This window comes from Galeopterus variegatus, unplaced genomic scaffold, assembly GCF_000696425.1.
Source record: "Galeopterus variegatus unplaced genomic scaffold, G_variegatus-3.0.2 Scaffold5535, whole genome shotgun sequence".
NCBI lineage: Eukaryota > Metazoa > Chordata > Mammalia > Dermoptera > Cynocephalidae > Galeopterus > Galeopterus variegatus.
The window spans coordinates 72045-98567 of record NW_007731646.1 but is presented as its reverse complement, the minus strand read 5'-3'; the positions used below and the strand labels follow the sequence as shown (position 1 = coordinate 98567).

The window sequence follows — 26523 nt, the reverse complement described above, 5'->3', positions numbered from 1 at the left end:
TGGTTCCCTCCAGACTTTGCTCATGAACTTTTTCCTTTTGCTGATTTTGCTTTGTATCCTTTTGCTATAACATATCATAGCCATGAGTCTTCCTAGAGAATTATCAAAACTGGGTGTGTTTGGTGGGATCCCTGACACACATCCCTATGTATATCTAACTATAGTTTCCCAACAAGATGACTTTCTCAATGACTTCTAACATTTTCTGATCTACCTATGTAGAGTTTGGGGGATTATTTTATTATTCCTTTGGATAACTTTTATTTAAGTAAAAGACAATTTAATATTGCAAAAAGTTTAAAACCATGCAACACAGCCAATATTTTGAGCAATACATAGGTGTCAAAATGCCCCATTTCTTTAAAAGCCATAGTAACTAATATATTTACATATAGCATAAAGTTTGGAGATAAAAGCTTTTCATTCTATATAGAAGCATCAAAAATTTGTAATGGTCTTAACTAGCTGAGTTGCTAAAAATTTATGTTGAATAAATTACTTTCTTTAAAATGAATAGAATAATTATCCTGTGATAAATTTTCTTTAAAATGAATAGAAAATTATCCTGTGATAAATCAGGAGATAGAGATAGCAATGAAGATTTCCTAGAAGACATTCTAATGCGGCACAGAGGCCATGTAGAGTAGAAACAGAGGAAGTGGGGACTGGAGATGGGAGTATCTGGGTTCTGCCTGGATATTTTCTGGGAAAGTAGGCACATCTGACAACCTACAGTCACACCATAAAACCAAACCAATGCCCCCTTTCTCAAGCACAGACAGCAATAAGGAAGGCTGATATTCTGGGCTCAATTCTGATTAATAGGGAAGGATCAGTTGGGAAGTAGAACTTTGCAAGAAAATCACCATACTATTTAATGAGTTTGAAAAATAAGAAATACTAGGCATAAGTGGCCATCTAGCCTAGACTTTAAAGAGAGAATAGTTCAAATTAGAAACTCCTATGAGGGAATACAATTCTTTACAAATAAATAAAAAAAAAAACCCCAACAATTTTTACTATAAAATTACTAACAAACCCAGAAAAAAGGAAGGATAGTTTCTAAATTAGTGTTACTATAGGAGTACTCTACGATCGGCTCTGACTTAAAAAAGCAAGCATGCAAAAATACAAGACAATCCACATTACTAACGATAAAACTTTTAATATGACTACAGGAAGACCTGGAGTGCTCAGATTGAGATGACATTCAGAAAATAATGAAGCCCACAGAAAGAACTTTTGCTACTAAATACGAATAATGAAGGGACCCACTGTTTCACAGAAGTATGATAAAGTATCATCAAATCAACGTACAACTGTCTTTTCCAGGGAGGCATCATTCTCTGATCAACATAAAAAGGACATCCATATAAGTGCTTTAAAGTAAATGTAAGCCTCCAAGCCCACACACATCATACACTTAGATTAAAAACAAACAAAAAAAAGCTTGTTAATGTAATCTTCAGGTACTGTCAGTTATTTTAGAAGCATCATAGAAAATAGAGATGCTAAGACATTAAAAGTTAAGGATTCCAGGCCGGCCCGTGGCTCACTCGGTAGAGTGCGGTGCTGATAAAAGTTAAGGATTCCAATTTTTAAAAAAGGCAAGGAAAATGTTAGAAACAATGGTCCAATAAAACTAATTCCAGTTCCTTGCAAAATTCTAGAATGGATGATAATGAGAAGATCCTGTGAGCATTAAAAAGAAGGTAAGAAAAGGGATGCAGTGGGAAGTAAACAGGAACAAGTAAAGCCAAGTTAACATGATCTCGGCTATTTCAGCTTTTGAAGAGGTTTTCAGGCAGTAAATCCCTGGGTACTGTAATTAGCATAGCTCATGAATTTCAAGTGAGCATCTGATAGTCTCAGAAATAGCCTCCAAGAATAAAATAATGAAACAACAGCTGGATGGTACGTCTATGGGAGTACATTGGCAGCTGTCTGAAAAGTAGTTTCTGCAGTTGATTAATAGATGAATCCTTTAGAGGAGGCCTCTAGCAGGATGGCATTCTGCCTTTGGTAAACATTTTTATCAATGACTTATATTTAGATATAAGAATGACTTTGGAGAAAGTACAAAACTTGGATCATGGAAATCTCATAGGACAAATGTCAGTATCAAGACCAAGTGGGCCCAAGTCAGCAAAATTAAGTTTAACAAGGATAAATGAATATAAAGTCCTTCATTCAGATGAAATAAAAGTAAGTTCTAAATGAAGACCTGACTTGGCAGAGGTTAAAAAAAAAAAATTTGAGATCAAATGAAAAGATCTGAGAATTTAACTTGACCAATAACTAATACTTGTCTGCATGAATATTCAAAGAAATGTAATCCCTAAAACATGGTAAGCTAGCAATTGCATTGTATCCTGGTCCCGCCAGACCACATCTGGAACACTGTGTTTGATTTGGAGCACTCATTTTAAGAGACAATAATCAACTAGAGAATGCCTAAGAAATATAGCCAGGAGGATAAAACGAGCTCGAAATTTAACAAGATAAAAAGTTAAAATAGCCATGGAAAATAGAAAACTAAAAGAGAAATGCCAATTAGCTTTGAACACTTGAAGTATATCAAATGATTTGGGGAATATATTTATTGTTTTGTTATTCCATTTACCCAAATTAAAGACTATCAGGTAGAATTTACAGTGAGAACAAAACATTTCCTTATGAATATTGTTTGTTTTGTTTCAAATAGAGAAATGCCAAGAGTATCGGTGCCCTTAACAGGGGAGGAGTTCAGTGGAGGTATTAATAGAGAAGTTGAAGGGAAATCTTGCCCAGGCTCAAAAAGGGCTTGGATGCTCTTGCAGGTTTTCTTTTAGGATCCCTTCTTACTCCAAGATACCTACATTTCAACCCATCACTGAGGCATGAACTTAACATGCCATAGAGTATTCACTTAAAAGAAGGGATAGCAAAATTTAGTTTGCTCATTCGAAGTATTATTTACTAAATAAACGAAAAATATTAGACACCTGCCAAGATAACATGTTTATGTATTTTTATATTTAATAGATGTAGATGGCCCCTTATAAGGATTGTCTATCTCAGTATAAAAGATACGATGCTTACAATTTATTTTACCAGTGTTTGGAAGAGGTCAATATTTAACACAAATTCATGTGCTCCAAACAAAAATGCATACAACCCAATTCATTTAAATGCACAGAAGTTGAATCATATATTAACCAAGTGACCCAGTGTAAAGACATCAAAGTTTAGATTTCTACTTTTGCCTATAGGTTGAACCCTCTTCTTAGGCAGCTTTTGGTCCATGTAATGGGCACCAAAAAACAGCAGCTAAAGAGCAAACATCATCCCTGCCTCAGTTCTTAGGTATGGCTACAATTTACTATTGTCACATTAGGAGGTTAAGGGGCACAGTTTTAATTTCCACCAGGTACAATAATAATCAGAAAAGTGGGACTTCTTTTAAAATGTTAAAATCTCAAATTATACATTTAATATCCTATTTTCTCAGCAAAAGCAAATAGCAAGTCATATGTTTTTCGATAAGGAAAACCTAATTACATTCTGTTTCATTCTATTTAGCTTACATGGAAATGGTTGAATATGCCAGTTTTATGTTAATCTTCAGTGAATGGAGTTAATACATCCCTAGTCAAACCAGATAAAATGTACAATGTCAATGAAACTACTTCACCTTAGAGCCATTCATAAAATGGCACTATTTCTTTCCTGTAAATCTGCAATAAGATAGCTATAAAAATCAGTAAGGAGAAAGATATGCCATACTACTGTGTGGATCCTGTAGTTTTAAGGACTTTACAATGAAATTTGTAAGGGATGTTTTTTATTCTTGAGAAAAGTTATCTGGAAAAAATATTATAGAAAATATTTTATTGTTTAGAAAGAATATTAAAGTGATTAAAGTGAGTTTAGCTCCACTAGAGAGGTATGAAGTACACTTATTTTTATTAGTTGTAAAATAACTGAAATAATGTCTTTCTGGAACAGAACTAAATAGGTCAACAAAATAGCACAGAACAGAAATTCCAGAAGGAGAGCCAAATCTACATAAGAACCTAGTATTACACAGGCATTATAAGTCATTTGAGAAATTAGAAATGGATTTTTAAAAACACATGAAAACAGTGAAATCACTGGAAGAAACAATCTACTAAATACATAATTTAGAGATGCAAAAATACTTCGCAAGTATAAAAGTACGAGAAACTTAAAAAAAAAAAAAGAAATCCACAAACATGACTATGTAAGAATTAGTTTAAACTTCTAAAAGTCAAAAAGCACCATAAATTAACAAAGTTCAAAGCAAATGAGGTACCAAAAAATACATTTTTAACATGAGAAATGGTTAATGTCCTTAATATATAAAGGGCTCTTACAAATCAATATGGGTCAACTTAAATGGTCAAAACACAATTTACAAAGTAAAGGCCAAAAAAAACTTGTGGAAAAAATCCAATTTCACCAGTAATCAAAGAAAGAAATGTCAAAACAAGATCCTTTTGAAACTCTTAGAATTGGAACTATTAGAAAATTAACCATCAGTGCCATGAAACTTCTGAAAAAAACATAAAATTAGTACAAATCGTTTAAAATCTGTTTTTTTAAAGTGTACATCCTTAATTCAACAATCCCACTTCAAAAAATTTTATCTTAAGGAAACACACACATGGATTGTTTAAAATTTTTTTAGTCAGTTCATTTTGCTAAGTATGAAAAACTGAAAATAGCTTATAATTCCAACAGTAGGCATCCTATTAAACAGATTATAAATCATGACACATGTTTAAAAACTAGACTAGGCAGACATGAACAATTCTGTTATTAGGAACATTTAATGATATGGGAAAATAGTCACCACTTAAGTGAAAAGGCATTGTATATATACTATCATTCCAAATATTTAAAATAAAGAAAATATGTGCATTAAGTTGTCTGGAATGCAAACTAAAATATCACCAATAGTTATCCCTGGGTAGTGAGATGAGCTATAATTTTCTTCTTTGTGTTTTTCTGTATCTTCCAAATTTTTTACAACATATACAACTTTATAGAAAAAAGTTACAAAACTACCATCTATTAAACTTTATGAAAAATATATCACACCTGTATCTTTGACAGTTAATTCCCACTTCTAGAAATTCACCTTAAGGACATACTCAAAGTTGCAAAAAATATCATGTAAAAGAATGTTTATCACAATGTTATTTATAAGATGAAAAAATCTGGCAACATCAGAGGAGCTTTTAAATAAAGGTGAGCCCTTAAGAGGAACTGTTGGTGAACCACGAAAAATGCTACTGAAGAATATTAATGCCAGGGAAAACAATTTAAGGCTGTTAAAAACAGAATATAAAAGAAAGTATAAAACAGTTTATGTACAATGTGATTCTAATGTCATAACTATATATGCATGATAAACATTTACATAGAAAGACAAGAAGAAAACAAACCAAAAAAAAAAAAAAAAAGCTAGTAGTATTTATCTGATAGTTGGATTACTTTGCTCTATTTTACAAATATTTTTCCAGTGAAAATGTATTTTTTTTTTTAGTTTAAATTACAGCTCCAAGAAGTTGTATAAAGTTTTAACTCTACGTACTTGGTCGCCCCATCATCATATGTTCCCATTAAGACTATTGTCCCATCTTGTATGGCCTTCAGAAACTCAATAAATGGTGCCACATCTGAAGAAAAAGAAAGGGTTGAAGGTTTTTTTTTTTTTTTAAATGACTGATGATAATGATAATCTCTAAAACTAACATTATAAAATACAAAGTATCTGTAAATCAATAATTTCTAATGTAGAGTAATCCAACAGGGAGACAAATCTTACAAAGAGTTTAAAAATCATCAATTTTGCCCCTTAATGTGATCCCACCATCAATTCACAATTTACAATTTCCCAATCCTGATTTCTCCTGTGTCTTTTATAATGACATTCCTGGGGCTAAGTGAAAAAGCCACAGCAAAGTCATATGAAAGCATGACCTGTAAAGTAAGAAACTTGGGGATGTCTTGTACACAAATAACTGGGATGATGAAAAACCTGACTCGGGTCCATGGGTAAGCTTTCAGGGGGCAGGAGCGAGGTTCATAGACTCCCTGAGTAAAACTGTTTGTATGGGTACTTTTCTAGAAAGAGGATGCACAGCTTTCAAGCAATTCTTAAAGAGATATATAATTTTTTAAAAAATCTATAAAAACACTCACATACACAAAGACTTAATGGATCTAGGTATATCTTCTTGCTGTAAACTGGGGCAAGGAACATAGGTTCTGTTATCACTAAAAGCCAAACAAATTACGGCAAATATTATAGTCACTACTCACTTCATCTAGTGAATCAAAATCCACAAGGACTTCAAAATAAACTACATTAGTGACTACAAAATGGAGATGCCAGATAGACAGGTTAGGTACTGCAAATCATTTTTTACACCTTGAACTCTTTACAAAATATCAGGTTTTCCTATAGGCCCAAAGTCTAACACTACTTCAAAAAAAACAGGTTACTTCAAACTTACTCAGTTTCTTTCCACAGCAAATATTCAAAAGATTTTCTCAATAGACTGTTTTATAATAACAGCATTTTCAATTCAGAAGAAATGTAACAAAGCAGCTACTTCCATTTAAATGCAAAGATGGCAGTAAACTGCAACTGTTTCTTTACTGGGAGAATGTGTTCGGCAGTAAGCAATCTACCTGTGATGAGGGGAGTGGGCAATACCAGAGCCTTTGGTCATATAACTGATTTCAACAATAGCTTTGTAAGAGTGTTTCTTTGTAATATAATTTGGTAGAACCAATTATGCCTTTATAATCTAAATGGATGGTAATAATTTAAGTCTATACAGCTTTTTGATTGCTATGAAATGTTCTCCTAATCTCATTTAAGAAATAATTCATGGCATCTTACTAAAAGCTGAAGAAATGCTAGAAAAGCTGAACTGTCTGAAAACTCAACATAAATTTCAGGAAGTCTAATAGCTGTTCACTTCTGGGGAATATACATAAATGGGATGAAGAAGTGCAGGGGAGAACCTCGAACAAATAAATTTCCCAAACTAACTTGAAGAAGAATCAAAATATAAACTAGTACTGGCCTTTCTTCAAACCTGAGGAAGCAACGCCTTCCTTCTAGGCAGCGTTCTTCTCCAGGGCACCAGTTCCTGGCCCCTTCCTCCCCCTCCTTGCAGGACTTCCAAATATGGAAGGGGAAAATCTGTGGACTGCTCTAAATCCAGTGAACTGGAAAATTCTATTCCTTCTCTCAAATATTCTTTTACTTTAATAATTAGCCATAAGACAGAAGGGATGAATAACAGGATTACTGGTTTTCTAAAATCTGATAGTTTATCTTGTATATCTAATGTTTCTAGTTATGATTTATGTTTGAGACTGAAAAATCTACGTAAAGAAATCGAAATAGTCAATTTAACCAATGCTTAAATTGGTTATGCTGGTCTTCAAATTACATACATGTTCTTTTTTAAAATATCAGACAGAAACCTAAAGGAACCCAAAGCTTTGAGTTAGGTGTCCTGCAGAAAACAGAGCACAGATTTTTTTTTTTTAAACCTCAATTTTGATGTTATTGTACTCAATTACACATCACAATTTTTCTAACAAAATACAAAGTATATGCAATTTGACTAATCACTTAAATATAGCTGGACACTTAGTGAAAAGAAAGTGAGAGGAACACAATAAACTAACAAACAGTACCATTATTCTCTCATTAATAGGCTATATTATACTGAGGTGATAAAGCCAGAACCAGCAACAGAACACAAAGTTATATGTTATTCACACTTACCTCCTCCCCACATGTCAAAATATTTAGTGTCTAATAATTCTCCTGTTTTTCCTAAAAGAGATTGAATTCATATCAAATTATGCAACCAAAATACCCCATACACTTTATAAGACAAATGATCTTATCCAATGATTGATATCAATTCATTAACTGAGAAGGAATTATTTTGAGAACTTAAAAGTTGAATCGTATACATTTGAAATGTATTTTTAAGGAGTAATTTTTGGTTAGGACTTTCTCATTAATCTTTTAAGCCAAAGAGTAACAAACAGAAGTTCATTACTGACTGCAGACTATTCCAACTCAAAGTTAGAAATATTTCATCCTTATGTGTTACCATCTCTCTTATCTAAGAATTAATCGAAAATATATAAACCTTTACCAATTTCTCCCTAACCCCCCTTCCTCCTGGGCCACAAAAGATGTTTACGTTGTGTAATGGTTAAAAAAAAAAATACAAATCTTCCCATGGGGGGAAAAAAATACACACACACACACACACACATAAACCTTATAAAAAAAGAAATATGTCCTCGAACCAGATGATACTTTCTACATTAAAGCCATCTTTTTATGAAATTTACATTTATTTCCCCTTTAAAATGTATTTTTTTTTTTTGCTATCAATTACCTAGACAAATAGATATTGAACCTCTTACTTAAGAAAATGAAGAAAGTAGAAACATAAAAATTTACCTCTTGTGAAAAAAAGTAAAAAATATTTTCCCATACTATGAACTAGGTAAGGTGACTGTTGGTTTCTAACCACCCTATGTTTATTTACAGGATACTTATTCAAGAAGAGAAAGGATGTCTACAGTTAGGTCTCACTTTATGGGTTCAGATTTTCAGATTTGATTTTGCAAGAACATTCAAGATGTTCAGGATTCAATGACGTTATTTACACCAATGAACCAATCAGAAGAATGTGGACAACACTGAAAAGTTACACAATAAATTCTTACTTGTTGTTCCTCCTCCTACCCCACCCAATAACAGTCCACCAGCCTTTGTTATTTTACACATCCTCATTTCTGTCAGCCTATCTTCCTATTATGTTAGGATTCCAAAATTTCCAGCAAAATTTCATCAGCATTAGATTGTTTCTTGACAATCTCATGGGAAGCTCTCCACACAGTGTACTACCTTGTTGTTTAAGAAAGCATGCTATAAATACTTAGACAGCAAGTCTCCATCTACTGCTGTTCATTTAGGGGGTGTGGGAGTCAAGCTTTAGTGTCAAGAGTGGCACTTTCTAACCTGATCCTTTGATAGTGGAGTGCATTTTATTTTTGGACACAGAATATCCACTGATACATCCATAAGTTAAAATAATTATTCTTACCATTTACCAAGGCAACATTGATCCCTCTTCCAACATTATTCTTAACGCCACTCATTAAACTGAAGAGGAAAAAATCAAAACAAATTTATAATTAGATATTGCATGTAAATATATATCACAGAAATAAAGACATGCAAAAAAAGTTAGGGATATTATACATACGTACTGTAAAGGAAATTAAAAGAGCTCTACTGAGTCAGAGAAGACAGACGAATATTGAATAATTTTAAAGCAATGTCATTAAAATATTTCACAAGTAGAAATATATATTAAAAAGTACTAGGGCTGAAATACTAGTCTATTTCTTGCTGCTCTGAATTGGATTATGAAATACCATTTAGAAAATCCTTAAAACATGCAGATATTATACACACACTCTGCACCATTCTCAAGGGATCAAACAACAGATAATCTCTTTTCCACTTTTTGTGATATCAAAGTGACATGAAACAGAAGTGAGAGGCTACCCAAATCTTTTATAATCTGAAAGCAAGAAGGGTGGGGAAGGACTCTTTCATGAATGTTACATCTAATTGTGAACATTATCTTAATGATTATCAACATGAAGTTCCTCTATACTCAGAAGAAAGAATACTATAGTCATATAATTACTGTATTTAACCACAGTCACTTACATGGTCTACCAGAGATAATCAGCACCCACTGGCAGCTCACAGACCAACACATAAAGAAATGGAAGGCACCAGCAACACATTTGCTTGTTATCACTTTAGTCTGTTCAATTAGAATTACTAAACCAAAACTGTAGCTATTTTCAATTTTCAAAATTCAAGGAAATAGTAATCCTCCCAGTGGTGTGCGATTAAATGTTTAAAAACTGGTTTAAGGTTAGGGGAGAGGGGCAGTATGCATATATCCGAACAAGCATACACACCTGTATTCATACATATACTGATAAATCTATTTACAGATTTGTCCAAAATAGGCAAATCTATAGAGACAGAAAGTAAACTAGTGGTTACTGGGGGCTTGGGGTGGGGGAACAAAGCAGGACAAGAATAGGGTAGGACGGCAATAGCTAAAGGGTACAGTTTCTCTTCAAGTTATGAAAATGTCCTAAAATTGACTATGGCAGAGGCTGCACATATCTTTGAATATACTAAAAACCAGTGACTATATACTTAAAATGAATGAAACATATGGTATGTGAATTATGTCTCAAAGCTGTTTAAGCAAAAGCACTAGTCTTGAACACACATAAAAAAGGTCTATGTTTTATTACATGACCATTGGCTCAGCTGCACCAAAGTGGAGAGAGGAAAGCTCCAAAATGCATTTGCTCTGCTCCTTTAAGAAATACATTAGATAAGTAAACATATCAGCTAAGTAAAATAAGAATATATTAAGCAATAGTTATGATTAACTTTTTAGATTAATAATTAGGTGCCACAGTGACTTTTGCAAGTAGAGATCACCTTGGAGTATGCGGCTGTACTTAATAAACTTAAATATTTTTTTAAATAAAGCAAAGAAATAAACATAACAAAGAAGCACAACGACATAGGCCTCCCACAAGAGGGCAGCAGCTTATCAACTTTTAAAACCTGGAATTCAAACAGGGAAAACCTGTAACAAGCAAAAACCCACTGAAAATTTGAAATGTATAAAGGTTAGTCACTCTCACTAACACAAGTGGAAATATTTTATCTTTCATGAATACAAAGGTCCCCAACCCCACCCCACCCAGCAAAAATCTAAAGGAAATGATGATATAATATGTAGATACATTCTACATCTTCAAATATAGTTTTGTTTCAGATACTAACTATATGTTCCAGATATTACTACTTAAAATGATTAGTTTAAAGCAGGTTTAGCAAACTAGAGATCGTGAGCCAAATCCAACCAGCTGGTTTTCCTGTTTTGGTTTGTTTTAATTTACTATACATAAGCTTAGGATGCTTTTTACATTTTTAAATAGTTACATTTTAAGTGATTATGTAAGTACTTACATAATATCTTTGATTTTACCCCTGGCCCCGACAGCTAAAAATACTATCTGGCCCCTTGTTAAAAAAAACAAAAAAACAAACAAAAAAAACCCCCCAAATGCCTCAAAATAGTCTCCTGCATATTCTTGTAGCAAACGTTGAGATTCTAATAAAAGGTGAAGTATTATTCCTAATATCAACTTCCCACAAACTGAAATCGAATGAGTATACCTTAGATGAAAGCTATAACTTGAACATACATGAGTAATTTTTGTGGGTTCTCTACTGCCAAAGGAAAAAAAGCAGCAATTCCTGTTTTCATGACATCTGAAGTTTATACCTAGCATTTTCTATTTCTAACAAATGAAACATTTAAAACACATCTTAATCTCCACAATATGTCTTAACTTCATCTACTTATCCTTGAAACCATGACCACCATCCTAATCTTAATTATTATCTTTTGCCTGTATCGGAGTTCTCAAACTTGGCCCATGATGATATTATAGGCCTGATAATTCTTGTGGAGGGGCTGACCTATGCACTCAAGGATGTTTAACAGCATCTCTGGCTTCCATAAATAACACAGTTGTGACGACCCAAAATGACAAATATCCCCTTGGGGAGCAAAATCACCTCCATTAAGATGCACTGATTTAGAATAGTAGTTTCCAAAGTGAACTGCATGTACTCAGAGCAGATGCAAAAAAGTTTTAACCATTTCTACTTACGTATTTCTATTATCTACTTATATATTTTTAATGCGTGTATCAGCCAAAAAGTCTGCTACCAACAGGAAGCTGTGGCAGCAACTGGCAAAGGCCTTCCAATTGTTCTCTCTATTCCACTTCTCTAATCATTTTAGACAGCAGCCAGATAATTTTTTCCCCTGTATAAATGAAATTATGATGTGCCAGAGTTTGAAAACTTTCAACAACTTCTCAATGCACTCGGGAAAAAACCTCAACCATTTTACCTGCATGGCCTACAAGTTCCTACAGGGCCTGGCCCTTATTCACTTTTCTCCAGATCTTCCTCATTTGAGGGCCTTAGACCATGCTCTTCCTTCTGTCTAGAATGTTCTTTCCCCATTCCTTACCTGGCTGTCTTCCTTCTTATCCTTCGGTTCTCAGGCTACACATCTCTGTCTTAGAAACTGTTCCCTAACCCTCGATCTTAAGTTGGACATCTTCTCATTCACTCATTCATACCACTATTCATTACACCCTGCTGCCCTGCACAGCTGCTGTCACAATTTGTAATTACTTACTTGCATTTACTTTTTAAATAAGTCACCTCTATTAGACTGTAAGTTCCATGACAGGAGGGACTATGCTTAATAAGTACTTGTTGAATAGGTGAATAAATCATGCTTAGAAAACTCAGACTTTCTTTAAACTTAAAAACTATTGTTTTTAAACTTTCAATATAAAAAAAAAAAAAAAACATACTGGAAAAAGCACTGGACTATGAATTGGTCCCTGCAGCGTCTCCACTGGGATACCCGACCAATTACCCAGCCCTTTTGTGCAATTAGTTCCATGACCTGAGACCTAGCTATAAAATCCCCTCAATTATTTAACCTCTCATGGGAATGGTAAAATGATTCCTGAAATAAAGATAGGTGGCCTGCCTCAATTTTATGGTTAAAGAAACTGAAATGCAAATTCCACATGACATGCCCACCATGCTAAAACCAAATTCTCTGGCTCCAAGCCTAGTACTTAGTTTACTAGGATCCACTGTCTGCACTCTTTTCTTTTCTTTTTGATCTGTATAATCTGTGAATAGAAAACCTGCTAGTAAAAAGTTTGATCTCTTTTTTTTTAAATTTAATTTTGTCAATATACAATGTGGCTGATTATTGTGGCCAATTACCGAAACCTCCCTCCCTCCACCTACACCCCCTCCCTCCCAACAACCTCATATCTGTTCACTTGTCATATCACTTCAAGGAATTGTAATTGTTGTGTCTTCTTCCCTCCTCCCCCCTTTATTTGTGTATTTATTTATTTTTAGCTCCCACAAATAAGTGAGAACATGTGATATTTCTTTCTGTGCCTGACTCGTTTCACTTAATATAATTCTCTCTAGGTCCATCCATGTCATTGCAAATGGCAGTATTTCATTCTTTTTTATAGCAGAGTAGTATTCCTTGTGTAGATATACCACAGTTTCCTTATCCACTCATCTGATGATGGACATTTGGGCTGGTTCCAACTCTTAGCTATTGTAAACAGTGCTGCGACAAACATTGGGGAACAGGTATACCTTCGACTTGATGATTTCCATTCCTCTGGGTATATTCCCAGCAGTGGGATAGCTGGGTCATATGGCAGATCTATCTGCGATTGTTTGAGGAATCTCCATACCAATTTCCATAGAGGCTGCACCATTCTGCAGTCCCACCAACAATGTATGAGAGTTCCCTTTTCTCTGCAACCTCACCAGCATTTATCATTCACAGTCATTTGGATATTAGCCATCCTAAGTGGGGTGAGATGGTATCTCAGTGTGGTTTTGATTTGCATTTCCTGAATGCTGAGTGATGTTAAGCATTTTTTTTTTCTTTGTATTAAAACTTACACACTTCAAGGGGGCAGAGTTGGGGTCCAATGACAATCTGTGGACTAGGTATTCTAAAAACTAAACTTTCTTCCTATTATTTACAATCAAACTTGGGTTCTCTTTAGCCAAACAAGGAGAAAAGGGGGAATGGGAATGTTTTTTTTAAAAAACCTACAAGCTTCTAAAACCCAAGTGCTTTATTACATAACAGTAAAGCAGAACTATTACAATGAAAAATCAGGAGACAAGGGATTAACAATGGATCATCATTAGCAAGAGGAAAAAGAAAGGAAATGAGTAGAGACCTCAAAGATCATCTAGCTGAGCCCTCAATTTTACAAGAAAAGTGTTGCCCCAAGAGGCTAAATAACCTTCCCATTGGTAACTAACTAAAAAAGGGGCTAGGATAAAAATTTAAGACCGTCTATGAAAAGAAGAGACACACAAACAGATCAGAGAAACTGCCCAGTTTAGTCTCCTCTCTATCTGTAAAACTATCTTACTCTTTATTCTACATAACTAATGACATATTTACTATTTTACATGAAGTTTAAATAAGCTTATATCTAGTTTTCCAGGAAATAGCAGATTAAAAGCAACCAACTAAAAGTAGGTTTTGCAACTCCTGAGGTAGGAACTTTAAGTTGCAAATGACAGTTGACACTGAGGTAGGACACTGAAAAACCATGCTTGACATAGGAAATCATTCAGTTCAGTGGCAAGCAGTTAGTGCTGCAATAGACCAGAAGTTATCACTGTATCATTTCACACTTCGACAAGCAGAACTCAGATATTTAAAATGAAAGATACTGGTTCATAAAATAAAGCAATTTTTATCCAGGGCAAGGCTGTCAATAGGACTTTTGCCATAGGGAAATGTCCTCCTATCTATGCTGTTCAACTCAGTGACCTTGAGCCACGTGTGGCCACTGAGCACTTAACTGAACTGTGGCAACTATGACTGAGGAATTGAACTTTTAATTTTAATTAATTTAAATGAATTAACTTTCTCCCAATTATTTAAGAAAGAAAATTAAATAATCACATGTGTCTAGTGGCTACCAAATAGGTCAATACAAATCTAGAGAATTCACTCAGAGGAAATCCCTCGTCTCTACATGAAACTGGATAAATGCTGTGTTCTTAGTCACTCTCATACAAAATTTAAGAATTTTAAGACTCCTTAAACGCACGGGGGAAAACTGTACAACAAAAATTGAAATCACTTTCCTTAAGTAAACCACACTCAATACATTTTCAAAAAATCCATTAAACACAGGTTCAATTGACTATAAATTTAATAGCACACCTTATAGTTCCAAATCAATAAATACTCACACATTGTCTTCCAGGCAGATTTTGGGTCCTACCACATTGGCTGCTCCACTTGCCATTTTAAAAGCAAAATGCTTCTCAGGACAAGCTTTTGAGATCCCACATTTATATCTGGGAGGCTTTGTAGCTTTGGGAGAGAAAATACATTTTTTTTTTACTTTTAGAAAACAAGTTAATAGACTCTATAATCACTTTGTTTCACATCTCGAATCACAAAGGGCATTATGTAAATCAACAAAATACACATATCTTAAGATATATGCTAGAATTTTTATTCCTGAGTGTTTCAAAGAATCTCAAAACAAACAAAAAACCTCAAAACAAACAAAAACAACCAAACAAGAGCAAAACACAACAGAAACCAGAATCTCCTAGGAAACAATCTAATAATCGACATAATGGATCAGGTAATATGATCTTGATGAGGGTATATACATTTTATCTAATTATTCTTGAGTTTATTTTTAAATTTCAGGATGTGAAAGGTCTTGAATCGTTACTTTGCATTTCTAGTCCATATGTAAAAAAATGGTGACCTCCAGGATCATTAAAAAGCCTAATGTCCCACTATTTGCCCATATGCTAGTTCTAACTAGGAATTCTCCTTTCACTTCTCCATCATTTTCCGTACTTAGAATACTGGAGCTAAAAAGCACTAATGAAACAAAATATCCATTATGTATACATACCAAGAATACTGGGCTGTCCAATCAAATAACATACATATAACTTTAAAGCAATTTCTAAATAAGGTTTTGCTCACACTGAACCACCAACGTTGAATATAAGCTTTCATATGCCTAAAATAAGACAAAATAAGCCATTTGTAAAATACTGAGACAAATACTTACAACGTGCAGCTGTGTCCAATGCTGACCTTGCTAAAAAAACAAAAGTTACCTTTGTTAGAAAGAATAAGCCTGTTGGCAACTGTTAAAATACACTTTTTAAACATATATAGAGCTTCTAATACTTATCTTAAAAATAAAAGTGTTTGAATGATTACTCAGCATACAATAAATAAAACATGATTATCATTTCAGAGAAAAAGTGAAACTTTACATTACATAATTCATCATAAACAATTACACAGAGCTATCATGGAGGGTAGTATTTTATTTCTGACAGAACATTTTAGTTTTATTTACCATTACATTTTGTTTTTTAGTTACTATAAGTTTGAATCTCAATCAGAAAGTTACTCTACAAACTTACCTTTAAATGACTATAAATACACATTTGGTGACTATTAGGGCATTTAAAAGTTGTTGCTGCTATGTGGTTCTGTGTATGTATGCAGATAAAGCCCCACAGAATATAAACCTATCTTAGTTTAGTAGTTAGGATGGTGGCTGGTGGGAAGGTTTAATTTTTCCAAAATAGAAATGTATTGGGTAAATTAAAAAAATAAAGTAAAAATATAATAACAATAAGGTCATTACTAACAGTTTTATAATTTCTCAGTTCAAGGAAACCAGAGGGTCGAATCTGAACTTGAATGCAGTAGTTCTCAACCTGGCCATCTATTACAATTACACTTAGAGCTTTTTAAAAGCACGAATATCTGATTTCAGCCTAGAAGACTATAACTCGGATCATCGAAGTAGCATGGACAGACACTTCCTACTTTGGCTAATAAATATGCAGTATGATTAATGTTAGCCAGCTGCCTGACTATAAATAGTCACTTAGGTTTTAGTTCTGTACTATTTTAGAGAATTGTTAACTTCCTATAAGTACAATACTGAAACTGGAAAGCAGAAAGTTAAAGCTGAAAGATAGTATCTAAACGTTTAAAAAGAGGAAAATAACCAAGTAAATGAAGTCTTATTAACTCAATAGAACACTCAGTAGAATATTATGCACCATTAATGTCATAAAGGTAATGTAATAACATGGGAAAAGTTTAATGCATAGAATAAAGCAGAAAAACTTTATCCACACCATAACCTTAAATACTAAACATATTCATGGATAAGGACAGAGACTGGAAGAAAACAAAAAAGAAAAGTTGGTAAATTTGCATACTGAGATTACTGGGTCTCATTCTTTCAATTTCCTTAAGATGTCCATTTTCCTTGATTACATCATAAAAGGAAAAAAAAAAATAATTACAGAGATCTGGTCCAATGCTCTTATTTTTCTAAGTGAGAAAACTAAAACCCAGAGAGTGATCGGCAGCACAAGGACTAGAATTCTCAACTTTGTCCTGAACAAATAAGTATCATCAGGCTCATGTGTAAAGATTCTCACAGAGAAACATTCTTAGAATCAGTAATTCTCGTCTACCTGACCTATAATAATGAGATATGCAGAAGAAAGTGCGATCAGAACAGTGTTAACATAACATAGCTCATCACATATGTATGCTAGGAACTTTATCAAGTACTTTTGTATTACTGATTTGGTCATCATTCCAAAGATAAAGAAACTGAAGATAGAGAGGTTTACTGATATGATTTGTTCTAAGTCATTAGTAACTGGCAGAGCTAGTTTTCAAAGTCATTATCTCACTCTATTATCCAAACACATAATATACCACCTCCCAAAAATGGAAGTGTCTGAGGTCTTCTGATGACATATACAAAAACTACTAGTCCTGCCAGGGGCAGGAAGCCAGGGGCCTTTAGAACAATCCCTCTGACTGCAGAGGGTTCAAGATAAGTATAGACAAGGACTCTAGTGAAGTAATCCAGGTAAAAAAAGGGTAGTAGCCCAAACAAAGGTAGTGACTGTGGATCTGAATGAAATATAGACTCAGAGCAACTAAGCAAAACACATTGACAAGACTTGGGAATGGACCAGATGCTTTAGAAGCATTCATTATTCATTTACATGAGCTTGTGAGCCATCTCTGCACTCAAGATGTTTATAATCTAGTGAGGAGTTGGTGATGCATGAACCTGTTAATTTTCAGATACTTGGACAAGTTCCAAATGGAACAGAAAAGAGGCCAGCTGTAAATGGGACCTGGGATTAAGATATAAACTGGAAAATTAGTAAATGGATGAGACCATCCCAGGGAGAGGTTCTGAAAAGAGAAGAGATCTGAGGAGAGAATCTTAAGAAACATCAATAATCAAATAATGATCAGGGCAAAAGGAACCTCAGGAACCCTGCAAGGCTGAGGAAAAGGAGATAGAAGGCAAAGCAGGAATAAGCCTCTAAAATGGTCAATTTAGTTTGCCTGTAAAATTAGAGATGTAAAAAAGTAACTGCTACTCAATTTTTAAAAATTGGTATTTTTAAACTATGATACAATTTTGGAAAAACCAGTTTCTTAATCATCAGGCTTTTGGGTAAATAATATCACCTCCATTTAATTTGACTAAGAGTAAAGAGAAAAGATGCTTGAAGGTAAAGAAACTCTTCGGAAAGAATTTTCTTCCCAGATGAAAGTTCATTTTTATCCAGTATTATCAAAACCAAAAGCCCTCTGCTAGGCCTGCAATTTTGAGAGTGTGAGCACCTACAGGCCAGGTAAATTAATTTTCATAAATAAAATAGGGTGTTGTCCAAGTATAGAGTATAGGCACAACTTACAAACACAAAAATCCCTCCTCTTCTGCAATTTTTATTCCTCAAACTACCCTGCTAGCTTTAATCCCTAATTTCTTTCAACATATATAATGTTTTACTTCAAGGAACAATAATAAATATTTCTGATTTGGATTAATCAATGAATGTCTTTGAATAAGTCAGGCTAAAGAATCAGAACTATTTTGTATTTTAGTTTTTAATAATGTCTCAAGTAATTTATGTAGATGCAATATGTCAATGGTTTAAACCTGAAAGGGTAAAAATAAATCAACTCAATAGAACATGAAGTACTTACTGTAGCAATATATGCAAAAATAATTTGAACTGTATTCAGTAATGTTTACTAGTTAAGTATCCATGCTGGAAACTAACACTAAATTAAATGACGATCATGAATAGAATTATTTTTTTTTTAATTGTAACACAGTTGATTGTACAGAGTTGAATATTATTATCTGTGAATCATGAATAAAATTTGTGGATTGCACCCATGTTGATAACCTGGTCATGACACTGTACTATCGTTTCATAATATGTTACCAATGGGAAAAACTGAGTAAATAGTATGCAGGATCTCTATTACTTCTTACAAATGTGTGCGAATCTACAATCTTCTCAAAATAAAAACTTTTCTTAAAAATTGTTTTAAAAAATTATAATCAACTTTGGCAATTTCAACTGCCAATTGTGGGCAAAATTTGCATTCTTCCTTTCAAGAAATGTTTGTTTTATTTTTCTAAAACAATACTATATAATAAACCTGATTTATAGAAAGTATCACATTATTATACCAACAAGTTGAAAAAAATGGAATATTCACCACCAAAAGAACTGCAGTTAATCTTAGAGGTGCCTAAAATACTGACATAGAAACCATCCTAATGCTGAGTTAAACTTGCTACTCTTTGGTGCATTCAGTTAGATGCTAAGCACATGGCAAAGACAACCATATATCCAACTTGCTACAACAGTCTGAAATGAGAATTAAAATAAACCCCCACAAATTAAATGTTTACCAATTCAATAGATTGGAATTCAATAAGGTTTTATAGATACAATATACTATTTCAGTTATGACATCAAAATAAACCATCTACCCTACAAACGCCTAAATCAAACAGCTGAAATACACACAATAAAATCTGGCAGGTTCTTAAAATTAGGAAAAATCAAAATAAAAATATTAGGAGAGACAACAATCCTAGTTCAAGTAGCTCAGCATTTGTTCATAGCTGACTACCAGTGATTTTCCAACTAACACGGCTTTAAATAAATCCACTTTAGAAATAGTCTTCCTTCCCATTTAAAAATCCTAATCCTCAATTACCTACATTTATTTTCATTCAGTCAGCATTTACTATCTGCAGGGCCCAGCAGACAGTAAGTGCTGGATGAAGCACCAAGATATTATTGCCCTCAAAATTAATTCTGTTGGGGAGTGCAGGAAGGGGGAGGGAGACACAGGCACACGAAAAATTAAAAAGAAAGAAGAATTCTATAATGTAAGGCAGAATAAAATCAGTGCCAAAATGAGATATAAGTACTATGCAATTAGAACAAACAGTTCAGAAGAAGGAGCAACACATTCTAGTAGGGAAAGAGAAAGGTTCTTTCTCTTTCTCCAGAAAAGGGAATTTATGCAGAGTTTTGAAAAATAAGGATTAGCAGGTGACTGGGAGATAAGAAAGACATTCAAGGTGAGGAAGCAGTAGGAGCAAAGGCCGAGGGAGGACAGGACAGGGTTTGTGTCCGCAGACTGTGTGCAGACCAGCACGGCCAGTCTGACCTGCTGGGTGGGGAGGGCTGGAGAACATCCGAGAGGCGGTCTGGGGACTTTTGGTGCTATCCTAAGTAGGGAGTTTGGATTTTACCCTCCAGTAATAAGAAGTGCTAAAGGTTCATGAGTTTTAAGAGAATCACTCTGGCAGTGGTGAGACAGGCAGATAGCAAAGAAGGGAAAGAGATGTAGGCGTTTATAAAAACAGTCCAAACTACAGATGAAGACTCAAACTAGGGCAAAGATGGGAGACAAAGGATGGGGACAGATACAAGCAGTGCCACTGGGGGAATCACCAGCTAATGTGTGTAATGACTGTGCCATGTGTGGCTGCATCCAGCCTCCTTTTCACTGTCCTCTAAAAACAGTGGGCTTTTCCCCAGAGAAACTCTTCTATTTGTACCAATGGTCTCATTGCCTCCCATCTCTCAAGGACCCTCCTTTTCTTGTGTGTTCAATGTCTTCTCATTGATTTGACATTCACCAAATTTTCACCGAAGGTCTACAGACAAGTGAAAGTCTCTCCATTACTTTAAAAAAAAAAAAAAAAAGTGCAACTTAACTTCTGCATCGAGCTACCATTCCATAACCTGCTTCCTTTCTATCAAACATTTCTTAGAAGAATTAGTCCAGAGCGACACTGAACAAATCCTCAGTGTCTTTAATGTGTTTCTGCTCCATCATTCAATTGAAACCATCTGCGCTCTCAAAGGCCAAGAGGCTGGCCATTAGGTAGATCAAAGTACACAAACCAGAACAAGTGAAGTCTCACTAAAATTTGCAATAACTACTTTATGCTGGATCCTGGCTACTTCATTTTAAGATGGATGCTGAAAAACAGTCAAGTTCAGGAGAGAAATAACCTGCATGTCAAGAGAAATGTCTGAAAGGGAGGCTTTCATTACTTGAAAAGATGAACATTTATAAAAAGAAGGGATGAAGGACTAGGACTACAATTTAACCATCTGAGAGATCATTGATGCAGAAGAGAACTCCAACAGGCAGGAAGATCAATGGATTGAAATTACTTGGGAGTATAGTCCCCTCAAGGGATTGGTTCCAGGACACCTGTGGATACCAAAATCTGCAGATTCTCAAGTCCTTTATATAAAATGGTGTAGTAGGAGGGTACTTCAAAAAGTTTGAGAAAAAATGGAATTAAAAGATAATATAAATCCTTCCATGAACTTCTTGAAGAACCCTCGTGTTTGCAGATAACCTACACACATCCTCCCATATACTTTAAATCATCTCTCAATTGCATATAATACCTAATGCTTGTAAATATTGTCAGTGGTTCTTATACTGTAAATTTTTTAGTTGTACTATTTTTCATTGTTGTAGTAATTTTTATTGTTGTATTTTTTTCCAAATATTTTCTGTGGATGCAGAACATGAAGATAAGAAGTACTGACTGTACAAAAGGCAGAATTCAGTACAATATAATGAAGTACTTTTAAATAGTCATTGCAAGAAAAGTCACCTGAAAATGTTTATACAAAAATTGAGAACTACACATCAGAATTGTTTAAAGCTTTGATACTCAGTATGTGGTCCACAGATAGGAATCTCGGCATCACTTGGGAGCTTGTTAGAAATGCAGAATCTCAGTCTCATCCCACACACTGAGTCAGAATCTGCATTCACCAACATTCTCTAAAGATTCTTTTGACATTAAAGTTTGATAAGCATTGGTAAAAGGAGTCTTGCTATTAGATGTTAGAGGGAGTAAATGAGGTCTTGGAGATCCCCTCCAAACATTTATAGAAAGAAAAACTCACTATTCCAGAGGTCTCAAAGTTCATTCATTCATTTGACTTCTGCCTACTAGGACAAAATACTGTTTTCACGTTTTATAGTCTCACTTTTCATGCTTAAGTTTTTTAATGTTTTATACAACACTTCAGCCAAAGCTTACTCAATTTAAGTACAAGGACCTACAAAGAACATCAATAGCTTCTCTAACTTCGAAAAAATTAAGACCTATAAAATGGTCTCCAGAAGAGATTCAGAATTTTATAAAGAGCCTTAGTTAAATACAAATAATTCTTTCCCACTTTAATAGGTAAACAAATTCTATTCTTTGCTCTTATAGTGAGATACATATATATATATGAGAAATGCACACTTGGCACTTAATTATTTGGGATTCAATAAGATGTTAATATACCATTATCTAAAATAGCATTATATATAATTGGTTCCTATGAAAACATTTCAAATGTTAACTTATTTTATTAACTGAAAGCTTTTGTTAAAAACTGAGTTAAAGCAGCTTATAATGATACATTTACAATATAGCAATGTTAAAAAAAAATGCCACAGACGGAAAATAAGGATAGGAAAGTAAGATGCATTTGTATAGCCGGTGTCTAAAATGCATTATCATCATTCCATAATCACTTGGTAACTGAGGGCTAGATCTGGCTCCAAGTTTTCCAGAAGCCAACTCAACTAGAGAAACAATTTAAGTTAGAGGGTTTATATTTTCTAGAATGTGCACTAAAATGCCACGATTAATGCCCCTAAGTATGGATAAAATAGACTCATTAAATATGTTCAAAATGTTGAATACAGGATTCATGCTTTATACTGAATTAATTTTAATTTAGTTTTATTAAGTGTAATTAATATTAATTAATATTTTAGAATATTCTAATGAATCACACTACTGATATAACTATGTATCATTTTCTGCATAGACTAAACAGTAGAGTGACTCAATGTTGAGAACTGATAAAAATGTAGACAACCACATCAAAAATAAAGTTTAAGGAAAAAAAAAAAAACTTACCAAATAGATTTCCTAAACTTGTATCCATTTTTATTTCAAATACTTGAGAAATAACATAAAATGTCAGTAAAAATACTGCCACAGCTACCACCAATTTTGCAGCACCTAGACAAAAGGCAGAAATAATTCAACATGAGTATATAAGAATGTGTTATACGCTTCTACGAAGAATGTAAGTCTACAAAAAAATTAAGACTAATAAATTTCTACTTTTTATCTGTTAAACCTTAATTTTACTTGAGTTACAACAACTACTTACCAATGATCCGTTAAGATAAGGAATTTTCCTTATCAAAAAATTCTCAGATTGGCTAGCGATCTAGACACAGGACTGCTTGAGACATATGCCTAGTTTTACATGCAAAAAAATTACCTGCCATCATCTGCTGGCAGACTACACAAAAGTGTCATGGTTAATGGAACACTACCACCAAATTGTTGGATGACACATTCCTAATCCTTTTCAAACATAAAGGACAATACTATACAGAGATGTTACAAAAACAGTGGTCCTTTTAGAGAGACGAAGGCCAGGATGTCCACTAAGCAAGGAGTTCTCAAATGAAACGTAACAGGTTTACTGACCTACACCAACCAACACACCTTGTGGAGCTACATATGTCAGTCTTCCTCCTCCTACTTAATACCTAGTGTACAACAGGACTTCTCCACTCCTGGAGGACATAATTTGGCATCTATCACAGATGCTCCATAACATAGTTATATGGTAAGCTCCACGAGGGCAGACTCTTCATCTTTTATACCTTTATACTGTCTGAATGCCTTCAAATAGTTACCACTGACATTACTGCTTAATGTGCATCACCTCTTGTCCTTTGTCTCCACAGCTAAACAAATCTAAGAAAGCAAAAGGAAAGTGCAAGATAGGAAAGGAAATGGAAAATGATGGGGAAAAAAATATCTTTCTCTTACCTTAGGATTTCAGAGATCTCATTAGCTTATTTGGGAACAATATTAATATTTGTCTGTACAATCTCCATTCCCCTCTTTTACCAATGGTTTAATTTGTAGTGAAATAAAAGAGGTAGACAGGATCAGCAGTCATCTCATTATCCTTAGGGAAAAAAAGGCCCAGGGGTGAGGTAACTACCCAAGATTACAGATAAATCAGTGGCAACTCTAGGACCAAAATCCAGGAATCCTAACAAAGCCTAAAGGTTTGTACAGTGCTGCTTTCTAAAACCAAATCACCACAGTCTTCTAAAGCTCAACTTACCGGATAAAGAAAAGTAAAAACAAACACATTCATCCTCATTTCATAAACCTAAGGCGATTAGACTGCATCCTTAGAGGGGAGTGAAGGGAATGAACTAAGGAAGCTGAGAAGCAGCATCTTCTCAGAGCCTACTCACTTCTATTTAGAAACACTCTATTCATGGCTATGCAGAGCAGGCGGCGGGGAGGAGGTAATGGAAAATCCCTGCACCTTCCCTCTCAATTTTGCCGTAAACCTAGAACTGGTCTGAAAAAATAAAGTCTTAAAAAGAAACACTCTATTACCATAGAAATGATGTGGCAATGAGGCTGTCTAACTACTCAACTCCTCCACTTCCCAACCTCTTCCCTCTAAAAACTGCTTTCTGTTTTCAAGAGCAACTATGAATTGCCTACATTTTTATTGCATAAGACAGCAAAATTTCATTAGGGTTTAAACTCTTCCCCCAGAATCTAGCAGAGTACCCATGTACAGTTATATTCCCGACTGTTTGCTAAATAGATGAATGGGAACAGGTAGCATATTCCTTCTTGATCATTTAAGACTAAGACCAAGGACCTGAAGGTTACATGTCACATGGAAGTCTACAATCTTATTTTCTAACAATCATGGGCACATGCAACCGTAAATAACTTTTTTTCTTGTCCCATAAAGGAGATATGATGAAATCTTCATTGCTTAAATTAAAATATTAAAATGATTAAAATATCAAATTTACAAAATAAACATTCTAGACTAAATTCTAAACCAAGCTAAACCTGAGCCTATTCTAAAAAAAAACTCTATACATACACATATACATTTTATATATATAATACACATATACCATTTACTGAGTGCTACTATAGATCTAAATGCTTTCTTTATAAGCATAATATTATTTGCACAGCTTTTAAAGATATTATTTTCATTTTACCAATAAGAAAAACGAGGCTAAAATTTTAGATCACTTGCCTAAGGTCACATAACTAGTCAGTGGCAGCATCGAATCTTAAACCAAGACCTACTCACTTATACCAGACCATCAGAGGAACTAGAAGTAAAGAGAAGTTCTAAGAGAGAGAAAAGTTAAAGGTAAAGAAACTAGCGGAGCCTACATAATGGTAGAGTTCTGGAACTTCTATTACAGACGGTCTCCTGCAGAGCTGGCCTGCGTACAGAACAAGCATCCAATTCTGAACACGAAGGAGCCTAATTAACCATACCACACCAAAAATCCCATTCCTAACTTTCCATAAGATTCCCTCTTCCTCTGAGCTATGAACTGCACCAATCTGAGTAGGTACACATTTTTCACAAACCAAAAACATAAACTTCAGATGCTGAGGCCTCACTGTCAGAATAATGGCTTTAAGAATATTTCAAAACCAGATATTTTTTAAAATTAGAAAAGATTAGTTAAAAGCAATAAACTAATAGCTAATCTTCCTTATTCATTCATTAAAGGAGTTCCCTCAAGACCTATACTAGGAATAGTGCCAAACATAAAATAAGCACTCAATGAATAATTACTTATCAATTAACCTCGGCATTGTCAGAATCAGAGAAATGGACTAGATGACAAAGTTAATTTCAACTAGAATGAATTTAGATTTATATGAGAAAAAAAAATTACTGTATTTCAAATCGCCATGCTTAATAATGTACTTTTAAAATCATCTGGAGACATGTAATCATAAATAGTCCTTCTGTACTCAAAGATCAATAAAGGAAAAAAAAAAAAAAAAGACCATCACAACGTGTTTCAACATGTTTTTTTAAACCACAAACAAGCTCTTGGTTTCTGGAAATATTTTTCTTCAACAATTGTACAGCTACTGAAAAAAAAGATGCTTTGTAATTACACAATAAAGAGATCCAGTTTTTCAAATTTCTGCAAAGGCATTTGTGACAGCCCTCAGTTATCTTTGTTTAATAATCATGTTTAATTTACTGCATCTGATTGTACATAATTATGACCAAAAATACAAAGACTTATTTATGTGCCTTGACTTTAGGCATTTCTAAGAGATGCTTCCATAGGAAAATATCTGGTTTGCTGGTGAGAAGATAATAATTAAGAGAAAGGCTAATTATCTTGATTTTGAGAAATTACAAGTTATCTCCTATGTTGGGCACACACTTTAATAGAAATTTCTATGTAAAGTGTGCATTTCCTC

At 34.0% G+C, this 26523-nt stretch overlaps 1 protein-coding gene across 2 annotated transcripts in view; it reads right to left on the bottom strand.

Moving 5' to 3' along the window:
• The window catches only part of FAM3C (family with sequence similarity 3, member C), a 45641-nt gene that overhangs the window by 5747 nt on the left and 13371 nt on the right, over window positions 1-26523 (bottom strand). For both annotated transcript variants that reach the window (XM_008589587.1, XM_008589588.1), the window contains exons 3-8: window positions 23128-23232; window positions 15868-15897; window positions 15020-15143; window positions 9162-9220; window positions 7817-7867; window positions 5600-5684 (exon numbers count right to left, since the gene is read on the bottom strand). In XM_008589587.1, the coding sequence (XP_008587809.1) occupies window positions 5600-5684; window positions 7817-7867; window positions 9162-9220; window positions 15020-15143; window positions 15868-15897; window positions 23128-23232 (454 nt within the window). The remainder of the gene's footprint in view (window positions 1-5599; window positions 5685-7816; window positions 7868-9161; window positions 9221-15019; window positions 15144-15867; window positions 15898-23127; window positions 23233-26523) is intronic.